The sequence below is a fragment of the Protobothrops mucrosquamatus genome, unplaced genomic scaffold (genome assembly GCF_001527695.2).
Source record: "Protobothrops mucrosquamatus isolate PMUCROS unplaced genomic scaffold, P.Mucros_1.0 scaffold4667, whole genome shotgun sequence".
NCBI classification, from domain to species: domain Eukaryota; kingdom Metazoa; phylum Chordata; class Lepidosauria; order Squamata; family Viperidae; genus Protobothrops; species Protobothrops mucrosquamatus.
This window is the reverse complement of record NW_015390565.1, coordinates 62,661-73,703: the sequence shown is the minus strand read 5'-3', so window position 1 is coordinate 73,703 and position 11,043 is coordinate 62,661. Positions and strand designations below refer to the sequence as shown.

Sequence of the window (11,043 nt, the reverse complement as noted above, 5' to 3'; positions counted from 1 at the left end):
AGTTAGATTATGATTATTATATTTGTAACCCTGTATTCAGCTCTGGGAAGTGGGGGAGGGAGAGGGGGGGTTTAGGGTGGGTGGGTTTTGGGGTTTATATTGTAACTTTTATAAAACTTTTCAATAAAAAAAAAAAAAGTTACAACGGCACTGAAAAAAAGTGATTTATGACCATTTTTCACACTTACGACCAGTGCAGCATCCCCATGGTCACATGATCAAAACTCAAGGCACTCAGCCACTGGGTTCATATTTATGAGCGCTGCAGAAGACAGATTCGCTTAACAACCGTGTTACTAACTTAACTGCAACGACTGACTTAACAACTGTGGTCAGAAAAGTCGTAAAACGGGCCAAACCTCGCTTAACAAATGTGGGGCTCAACTGTGGTCGGAAACTCCTGGCGCTGGTGGTTGCAAACGCAAATATTTGAATCCAAGTTACTCTTATTCCTAGAACAGTGGTTCTCAACCTGTGGGTCAGGACCCCATTTGGGGTCAATCGACCATTTCACGGGGGTCGCCAAGCAAGGCTGTCCGCCATTTTTTTTGTCCGCCATTTTTTTTTGTCCGCCATTTTTTGTGTCCGCCATTTTTTTCCCCTTTTCCGGCGGGTGCCTTACTTCCCTTGGGCTGGGCCAACTGGTGGTCGGCCTGCTCCGTCTCTGCCGCTTGCCAGCTACGCCTCGGCCAGCGCAGGGGGCGGAACCACGCATGCGCGGTGCTCCCAGGCAGGGAAAGTCCTCGACTTACGACCGGTTGGGTAGTCCTCGACTTACGACCGGTTTAGTCCTCGACTTACAACTGGTTTAGTCCTCGACTTACGACCGGTTGGGGTCGCGGCATTAAAAAGGTTGAGAACCACTGTCCTAGAACAACCGTTCCTTACGAACAAACAAGGGACGCTTATAGCAGACATAAGATCAAGTTTTCCTCCCCCTCCCCCCCCTAGTAACTTTTTATTAGAGCAAAGAGATATTCCTGGCTCTTTAACAGCCTACCTAAGCCGACAGGTCTAAAAACAGCTTCCCGGCCCGGCCCCGTGGCCGTGTTTTGAACGCGCTTGAACCCGCAGTGGGGATCTATTGGCTTTTTCCCTTCCTCGAACAAACACTAAACAAACGACCTGCTTTCCCTCCTCGGACGCCCTGGCAATCTTTCCGGGATTTCGCCATGCAGACCTAAGTACAAGTGACGTCACAATCGGGGACTCCCCTCAGGGCATTCTAGAATCCCACCCCCACCCCCGTCACTGGGTCCCAAATGGAGGAGCAGAAAGAGTGGAAACGACCAGCAAACGAACGGGTCTCCCTTTCCCGCCTTCCTCCGAAGTCTGGCGGATCAAACAGGGTTAACGTCATTTAATTAATTCGTTTCATTGAGCCCTAACCCGAGAAGAGGCTCACCCAAAGAAGGGGAAGGGAGCTGCAGCTCCATAGCGAAGGCAGCCACTTGCCAAGACCGGCCGCGTGCACACCGGAGCCGCCTCCCTCCTGCCTCAGCCCGTCACTTTCAAATAAGGCGGAAGGGCCGCTCTTGCCCGCGGTGGGAAAGGCAGACGCCACTTCCTCCCAAGAACGGGGCCATAAAGTTGAGACTGGCTGCCTCTCTCTCTCTCTCCAGGTTTATGGCTCTATGGTCGTTTCCCTTCTGGGAACGCGCGGAGAAATGAGACATTGCAGACCGGAAGGCCGTTTTCGGCTGAGTTTTATTGCCTGGCTCAATTTCCGGCCCTGGCTCTGGCTCAGTGAGCGAGTGAGTGAGTGGCCGTTGTTCGTGGGTGGTTAGAAGTTGAAAGCTTTTTGAAAGCAGCGATTTTTATTTTTATTTTTTAATGACAGCGACTCTGCTGTAGAAGATGAAAGGAGGGATAAAAGCTTGTTTTTTTTCAAACTCCGCGTGCAGAAAAATAAAGAATTCAAGTTATTTAAAACATAAATTACAACGTCAATACCTTCTGCCCTAGGATAACAGGAAATATTGTTTCATTTCGTGAGATCAGACAATTGCAGGCATTTTTAAAAAAGTGGAGGAAAGCAGTAGGATTTCCTCTATTTCCCCTTTGGAAAGGGTACGTGTGAGTGTCCTGGACTTACAGCTGTGTGGTTCTTTGCTCCTTACTCTTAATCCTAAATTGTTGGCATTAAAGTAACCATGGCTTGTTTTCATAGAGTTTTTGAAGGATTTGGAGAATGGAAGTGCATGTGAAACCCTCATCTATTTGGTCCTAGAGAAGAAACAGAATTTGTATGAAGATTGCAGCTGCACAATATCAGACCGACTTTTGCACTTGAAAGACTATAAGATGGTTTAAGCTCAGGAAATGGAAGTGCAGGGAGAATATCTGCAGAGAAAACACTAATCATCCACAAGCTCCACAAAGCCACAATGTTTTTAAAAAAATACTATTTTAACTGCAGTTTCAAATATCCTGTATGAGAGAGCTAAAAAGGTTCAGTTCTGAAACCTCAGGAATTATAGAGGTCTTTGCATAGAAGTGCCTTCAATGATGCAATACCATATTGGGGAAGGATCTGATGGTAAAAACGAATAATTTTGCAGTAATTACAGTGCTTTACAGAAACAATACTGGTGTCACAGGTCATGACAGCTCATTAATGATGCATATTATATAATTGTCAGTTGTGTCATGACAATGATATATCTATACCATGGGTGTCAAACTGCCGGCCCGCGGGCCGGATGCATCATAGCAAAACCACGCCGCCCCATTGCTGGCAATAGCAAAAAAGTTGTGATACATCACGACACGTCATGTGATGTTGCGAGTTTGACGCCCCTGATCTATATGATTTGTGACATTACCATGAAGAGTTCATGATCTTTCAGGCACTCATGTAAATTAACAAACCTATATTCTTAAGAATAGATGGGAGTTGGAGTCTGCATGAATTCTGATAGATCCATCTTATAATATGATTTAGTACTAGGATTCATATATTGTAGATGTAGGAAGGGTCAGGCAAGTGAAAATCTTAACTTTTCAGCATAATCAAAGCATTATCCCCAAATTTAATATTATGGGGTTGGTTGAAGTCTTTATTATGACAAGTGCATTTTAATTATGGCTCAACAAAGGTGTTGAGATTTGTCTCATGTTCAGCCACAATTGAAGCAGCTTAGCATTACTGATAAGAGTCCTTTATTACCATAATTGAAAGGTGTTACCAAGATGCAGATGTAAAATATCTGGAGTGAACATTTTCACTGAGAATATGATTACTAAGATTTAAATTCTAAACAAATGTTGAAAGTTTAGAAGAATTATTTTTTAGTTTTCTGTTTAAGATCATCCTTTGCTGAACATCCTTCAATGTCTAATATAAACTTTTTGTCTCATATTTTTTCAACTCATTTTGTTTTTGACATCTGGACATTAGGTATATTTATTGTTATTGTATAAGCTGCCATGAATGCCAAAGAGGAAAGGACAAATGCTTCCCTGAAATATTTAAAATATGGAATATTGGGTACCATTTATAAATGAAGGAAAATGGATTTCAGGGAAGGAAAAAATGGTCTTCTTAAATACCCAACAAATCTTAGTTAAGTATCCTAGAAGTGAGCATTTGTGATGCATGTTCTTAGATTTAAAACTCCTTCCCTGTTCTGCGTATGGGTGTTTCTGAAGGAAAGAAAAATGATGCTGTTCTTCCTCTTTTGAGGCATTATCCCTGCAATATGCAAAGACCAACAATTTCTTAGGTCTGGAATGCCAGATGTGAGCACCTAGTACAATATATCACCAAGCAAAAGAACTTGCATTTAGACTACTAGCAGTTATCTTGAAATGCCTTGTTATCAATGCACTGGCCACAATACAAATGGAGTGAAATTTGGGGTTGAAGTGGATTTAACTTTACCCTGCCTAAGCGTTGAAAACTAACTATCATAGACAGTCTTAATCCAACAAAATTAAAGACATGATCCATGTCCTAAGGGACCTGTCTCTGAAAGGCTGCTGGAATTGGGTATGTCTAGTTTAATGAAGAGAAGGACGAGGGGGGATATGATAGCTGTGTTCCAGTATCTCAGGGGCTGCCACAAAGAAGAGAGTCAAGCTATTCTCCAAAGCACCTGAAGGCAGGACAAGAAGCAACGGATGGAAACTAATCAAGGAGAGAAGCAACCTAGAACTAAGGAGAAACTTCCTGACAGTTAGAACAATTAACCAGTGGAACAACCTGCCTCCAGAGGTGGTGAATGCTCCAACACTGGAAGTTTTTAAGAAGAGACTGGACAGCCATTTGTCTGAAATGGTATAGGGTTTCCTGCCTGAACAGGGGGTTGGACTAGATGACCTCCAAGGTCCCTTCCAACTTTATTATTATGGATCATCACACAGTCAGCCAGATGTTCAGACTGGATTTGGCATTTTGTCTACCTATCAAGTCCTTACCCAGGACCTGGGAGAGGCAGATGTGGATGTTTGATGGTATTACAGATATCGTCGCAGGATGGAAGCAGTTCCTATTATTATTATTATTATTATTATTATTATTATTATTATTTGTGCTTTTTTACTCTGATCTATCTGAATTTTGACTTGCATCTGCCTCTTTGGTCTACTTTGGAACCTGATTTCTACCAGCTTTACAAGGACCCACTTGGACTAATAGCTGATCCCAATGAAGCCTAACATACGTATCGATGATTATTGAACCAAACAGTGAGTTGATATGATTATGTGATCTTAAACTTTTTTAATTGGTAAAACATAGTTGCAAGTAATAGACAATTGCTAAATCAAAGAAGCTTAAGTCCACATTGTTATATTAAGATTAAATTTTTAAAAAAGCAAAATGCATCTGAGATTAATTCATCATTACATGTAAGAACGAAGATGGGTTTCAATGATAGATATAGAGCTGTAATGATGTGCAACTTTTATTAACATTGTGATAAAGTCCATTTCTCTTATTACAATACAACCATAAAATTCATTCTTCTTCATTCCCCTAGACACTTAAATTTCCATTTTTAACAATTGAATTGACGGTATTTCTGGAGCTGCTCCATGAAGCCAGAATTTGGACAAATAGCAGGCCTTGCATTTTTCACCACAGAAAAAGCCATGGCAAAATTGAGTCCTTCTGAGTACATTAGGAACCCTATGATAATTGCTGCTGCCCGGGAAACTCCTGCATTACAGTGAACAAGCACAACACCACCCTTTGAAAAAGAAAGGAAAGACACCTTTAAGCTTTCAATTTCCATAAAAATGGAGCAATCAATATTTTATTTTACTACAAAGGCATTTTAAGCAAACTTTCTACAAAGTCATCAGAAGTATAATTTTAGTATATGCATACTTTTTTTTCATACTTACATTTCGACTAGAATCCCTGTGGACTGTGTAGATTTTGCTAGGCTCAATCTTTCCCTCCTCAGTATTTAGTCAATGCTCTCCCTTTCTGAAGTACTCATAGATGGCTAAAAGGTAATGAAAAATCAATGCTTCTCTTTCTAAATAGATAATCAGGATTTTCTACTGTTTATTTTTCTCACCCTTAGCAGCAAACATTTCATGGTTTTCAGCACATCAACAGAAATGTAAGATTCAGCTGGAGATTGATGGTATGGCTGTGTTATGACAGACAAAGCATCTGTTTATGCCAGCAAGCACATTTAAGGGTCTACTGTATATATTTCTGATGATGGTCTGATCTGCCATGGTGGGCCTAACCAGTTACCAAAGATCCATTTTATTAGGATGGCATGTTTCAACAAAATCAACCAGAAAATTTAAATGTACGCTTGGTGAATGTAACAAAAACTATGTAATTTGAAATCAGAATGGGTAATTCTGTTTTTTTCTGGTGTAGATTAGAAGTAAATAGGGATTTGAGAATATAAGCATGGGGGTAAAATAGGATTAGAATTCATTTAAGATAGATAACTAAGTTAAAGATCTAAGAATTACAGTTATCATTAAAATTACATAATGCAGTTTTTGTGACCCTACCCCTCAAATTGATATAGCTATGTGCAGCAACAACACTGTACAAAAAGATAATTTGGTAGTTGTAAACTTCTATAATTGAGAATTTTGATCTCTACAGCCTACTTCATGCCTGGAAATATAGAAAATGTATTCTATTGCAGGTTTGTTTGCTTTAATGAAGCAATTTGTAATCTCATACTTTATTCTATTTTCCTGCTTTGCCTGGCAGGGCACCTTCAATAAAATATTGAATGCTTTGTTTATGCAATAAAGAAATGTTGTATTATGAAGCACCAAAAATATCAGGAAAGATTGTAAGAGCAATCTTGTGTATACAAAGCTAACTGGAAAATTAAAACTTCTGAGGCAGAACAGTAACACCAGGATCTTAGAATGGCCAATCTAATTTAGAAATGAAGTGGAAACGGTAACTGGAAACCTTCAGGAGAGCATGAAATGAAGACACGTTTCAGGTAACTTGTTAATAATACACCACATTCCTTTTTCTAAAATAAGACAAAAGGTAATGGAGCAAAGTTATCTTCCTTTCTTTCAAACTGTGTAAACAATGAACATGTGTAAACAATGAAACTCAGAAGCACTTGGAACCAGGTTTGAAAAAGTGAAGATACTAACAGATTGTAGCATCAAATGAAGTTATATGAAAAAGATATCGGATTACTTATACAAGGAAACAGGTACAGAAGCACTGTATCTTTATAAAATATTTTTTTCTAATTTATTTTGACAGGTTATACATGCAAGATAAAATCCTAGTCATGTGTATGAAATCTAAATGTTTCCTACTCAGTTCAGTGCCACAGTTCAGTACAGAATTAAAAGCACTTCAAGGGGCCTAATTTGATGTAGATTTCCAGTACACAATCACACTCCACATCTTTTGGATCTATCATACATTATTAAGCTTTACACTGAAATGATTATCTTGATTGGAGACAATTGTTTAAAAAGATCATCTCCCTGCCAGGGAGATATAGAGTGTATATATGTGCATACATACAGTATAGCACGTGGTTTACATTAATTTATTTAAGTTTAAACTTTCATTCAAATAAGGATGGGAATAAATAGGTAGTTTCAGCCTCAAGATGCCTTAAGTGATTTTAGTATGAATCTGTCTTCTCCTAACTAATAATGCAAAAAATGGATGAATTTAATTAACACACAAACACACACGGCCATTCACCACTCCTTGCAATAACAACTACAACTATTTACCTTTAACTTGATTTGTTCAATAAATTCAAAACATTCAGGGAAACAAGAGGTGATGTCAGTCTCAGGCAGGTCAAGAATAGGGATCGTTTTATATGTAAAGTCATTGGGGAAGGCATTTTCGACACCATAAGCTACATTTAGAACATGGGTAACCTAAAACAGAAAAAACATACAATAAAGATAGTATTTTTCAAAGGAATTCCATTAATTCAATCACAAGATCAGAGTGGCATCTTCATTCAGATCTGTTAAATCCTTACTCTTTCTCTTAGATCAGGGATCCTCAAACTTGGCCACTTTAAGACTTGTGGACTTCAACTCCCATGCTGGCTGGGGAATTCTGGGAGTTGAAGTCCACAAGTCTTAAAGTGGCCAAGTTTGAGGACCCCTGTCTTAGATTGACAAATACATTTTTCTACTTCATTTCATTCATTAGTTCATGATCATTTCTCCTCTTACATTCCAAGTCACAATCTTTGCATATTATGATGATTACCAATGGGAGTCATCAATATTCACTCATCGTGGCTTTGTTCAACTGAGGCTTTCACATAACATATTTCAGTAACATAAATAAGATATAGATTTGGTTACCATTCTTAGCTCACACATAGGCAAGATTCCTTGTCAACAGTAAGAAAACAATAGATTGACATATTGCCTATAGCCAATAGCCAATTTTATCTTAAGCATGCTCATGCTACCCTGAGTAAGCTGGGATCTGTAATCAGACTATCTTGCAAGCCAACATATTATTGTCTGCAGCCCACCAGTTACATTACTGTCACATTCAGAATACACTTGCTTTTATAATCTTCATATTCTGAATGGCAAACACACAATAATTTTCTGTATGAAATCAATCACAAGGATGTGATTAAGTATATTTCAATACCAAACCAGTAAGCCAGAATTTCTGAAACTATGTCCATAAAACTCTAAAGTTCTGCAAGAACTTGGGGCTTTGTGAGACGCTAAGGGCAAAAAAACCCCCCAAAGGTTTACTCAAATGTAGCCAATTTTCTATTACCAGAGCTCCACAACTGTACTAATGTTAACCATAAGTTGTGACAGCTTTTTTTTTTTTAAAGCATGTTACCTTATATTTTTTCATTGTCTCCAAGTCATGAGCAGCATCCTGGGAACCTGTGAAAGAGAGATGTTATCCCGTAAATTTTGGGAAATAATTACATGCATACAAAACAACCGAATACCATATATCATTCTGATGAAATTAAGTAAATTATTCTTACACACATGCATGTATAGGTAGTACATATATGTACATTCTACATGTATACAAGACATGGGTGCAGCCAAGAGGAAAAAAAAACCCTTTTATAGAATGGATGCAGAATGAATTAGCTATGCCAGTTGTCTATGAAGATTCTCAGTCATCCAGGTCATGGTCCCAAAGGCGCTTTTTTTTTTTTTCACGAGACAACTTGACTTTCTTGTTTTTCTTTGAAGACATTTCCCTTCTCATCCAAGAAGCTTCTTCAAATGAGAAGCAAAACATCTTCAAAGAAAAACAAAGTCCAGTTGCCTCGTGGGGAAAAAAAAAAACGCCTTTGGGACAGCTGTGCCAGTTATTACCAATTGAAGATCTGCATATTTTATTACTGGAGCTAATCTTATGTCTTGAAAGCAATGCAATCATAGAATTACTGCATTATTATTATATTGTACACTATTACTATTATGATCTGAAAGCAATTGCTACCCATCTCTAACCAACTCTGGGTGGCTCCCAGTTAAGAACAAGAACCTGAAAACCTTAATAAAACTATAAAACTAAGCACATTGAAAACAACAAAAATCTGATGCCAAGTCATATAATCTCTATTGTCTGAAATGGCATAGGGTTTCCTGCCTGAGCAGGGGGTTGGACTAGATGACCTCCAAGGTCCCTTCCAACTTTATTATTATTATTATTATTATTATTATTATTATTATTATTATTATTATTATTATATCTACCATGCACAGCCATAATTACACACCCATAGTTTTCCAGTGCACACAGGTATGCTTAGTTATTAATGCTGCTTTGGCTAAAAACTACATACCCAGCAATAGCCACGACTTAATCACCCCAATCTGAAGGTCCAGGCTGAGGTCCTGCACGTAGCCACAGGCGTCCCCCTCCTTACAATCAGCCACTTCCACCACTTGCATCTGGGCATCCCTCCAGGTCTCGATAAGTCTCTTCCCAGATAAAGTTGTGACTCTGGTACATTGCTTTTTCAAATTAGTCCTGGAGAAGGATTTGATTTCTTGGGTGAGCGAGTGCATTACATGAGAAAAGAAGCCTTCAAGCGGGCAGCAGGAAAGCCAAGGAGAAGAGGCTTATTTGCATTTGGTTTCTTCTTTTTTTTTGTGACTAGATCGGCTCCTAGTCGTTCAGCTTTGCCTAAAGGCACACACATCCCTGCTCAAAGACTCTTCAAGCAGAATTGGGACGCAGCATAGAAGCGTTGCCCGCTATGCTCTTCCTTTTCCTCAGACAACAGTGTAAAAGAGTTTTGGATTGGCTATAGAGAAGCCTTTCTGGATTGGTTGAGAGCCCTTTTCTGTTGGAGTAGCATGAAATCTCCGGGGTTGCTGAAACAGCTTGCAGATGCCGGCGTGCTGTGCTCTATTCTCACTTTCATATTGTTTTGTACGTAATATCTGTTTGTCTTAAAGTGCTATGAGGCAAAAAAAATGATAAGAAAACAGAGAAATGCAAGAGAATAAGAAAAAAAATAAAGAAAATATAGTTAAACCTGATTTATGCAAACACCATGCTTTACATCTCACCATGCTTTTCGATCCTTTATCCAATCACATTGATACATCCAAGGGTGTTTTTTAAATTTGGCATCAGCCAGAAGTCCTTTTTCCTCTTCCAGCTTGCCCAGCCAACTGGACTTTCTTCCTTGATGTTACCAAATGAGGAATCTGTGCCCAAACTGCAACACCAACAGATGCAATGATTGTAGAGGGGACAACTTCCTGTTTGAATATACGTACTTCTAAGATCCCCATTCTCGCTGCATTCACTTATGTTTAGACTTGTCTTGACCCAGCATTCGGTTGTATATAACACATTCTAATATGCATCTATTTTTGTCCCAAAGGTGCTTTTTCATATGGCAACTGGACTTTCTCTTTTTTTTTTAAGACATTTTGCTTCTCATCCAAGAAGTTTCTTCAGCTCTGATTGGATGGTGGGGAATGGAAGGATTTATGGTGGGGATTAAATGCTTCCATTCCCCACCATCCAGTCAGAGCCTGAAGAAGCTTCTTGGATAAGAAGCAAAATGTCTTCAAAGAAAAACAAAGTCTAGTTGCCTTGTGAAAAAGCACCTTTAGGATAACTATGACCTGGATGACTGAGAATCTCCATAGACACATCTATTTTTGCTTCTTTCAGTGCTGACAGTTTATATCATCACCACTATCACTTACTTTCATCTATTCTTTCAATTATCTTCTGAAGGGCAAAAATTCAACCCATACATCCAGCGCTCGCTATAAAGCCACAACGCACTTCCCAAATTTTGCTCAGTATTACTTCTTTTTTCCCCTCTTAATCAGTATTCTGCCGAACACCCTTCTAGGCATACTTAAACCATTCTCTGCATAGTTTTTGCTTACATGCTGCTGCCTTCGCGTTTCAGACATCGGGCACAGATACACTCTTCACACACACACACACACACTCTCACATTAAAAGCAAACTAACATCCATACTTCAACTTTTCATCAGTTATGCCATCAGTACCTGCAGCTTTTTCATTTTTTAATATTGCCACATTTATGTTCTCAACTTTTTTTCTCTCTTGGACCACAGAC

General features: G+C 39.0%; 2 protein-coding genes across 3 annotated transcripts in view; both read right to left on the bottom strand.

The window, feature by feature from the left end:
- Positions 1-1,493, bottom strand: part of NUP35 (nucleoporin 35) — a 10,780-nt gene extending 9,287 nt beyond the window's left edge. Inside the window, exon 1 of one of the 2 annotated variants that reach the window (XM_015828569.1) lies at positions 1,406-1,493. In XM_015828569.1, coding sequence (XP_015684055.1) covers positions 1,406-1,436 — 31 coding nt within the window. In that variant the 5' untranslated portion in view covers positions 1,437-1,493. The remainder of the gene's footprint in view (positions 1-1,405) is intronic. The other variant, XM_015828568.1, reaches the window with a different exon arrangement.
- Positions 1,494-4,703: 3,210 nt separating this feature from the next.
- DUSP19 (dual specificity phosphatase 19) lies at positions 4,704-9,703 on the bottom strand. Its single transcript, XM_015828567.1, has 4 exons — positions 9,273-9,703; positions 8,303-8,349; positions 7,204-7,356; positions 4,704-5,192 (listed from the first exon to the last, which is right to left on the bottom strand). Exons 1-4 carry the CDS (start codon positions 9,496-9,498, stop codon positions 5,001-5,003), a joined length of 618 nt encoding a protein of 205 aa, XP_015684053.1. The 5' UTR covers positions 9,499-9,703; the 3' UTR covers positions 4,704-5,000.
- Between the last annotated feature and the right edge of the window lie 1,340 nt (positions 9,704-11,043).

Coding starts and splice junctions, on each gene's coding strand:
- DUSP19 (XM_015828567.1), bottom strand. CDS start 9,498: ATGCACTCGCTCACCCAAGAAATCAAATCCTTCTCCAGGACTAATTTG. Junction 7,357..8,302: donor AGACAATGAAAAAATATAAG/GTAACATGCTTT, acceptor TTTCTGTTTTAG/GTTACCCATGTTCTAAATGT. Junction 5,193..7,203: donor TTGAACAAATCAAGTTAAAG/GTAAATAGTTGT, acceptor TCTTTTTCAAAG/GGTGGTGTTGTGCTTGTTCA.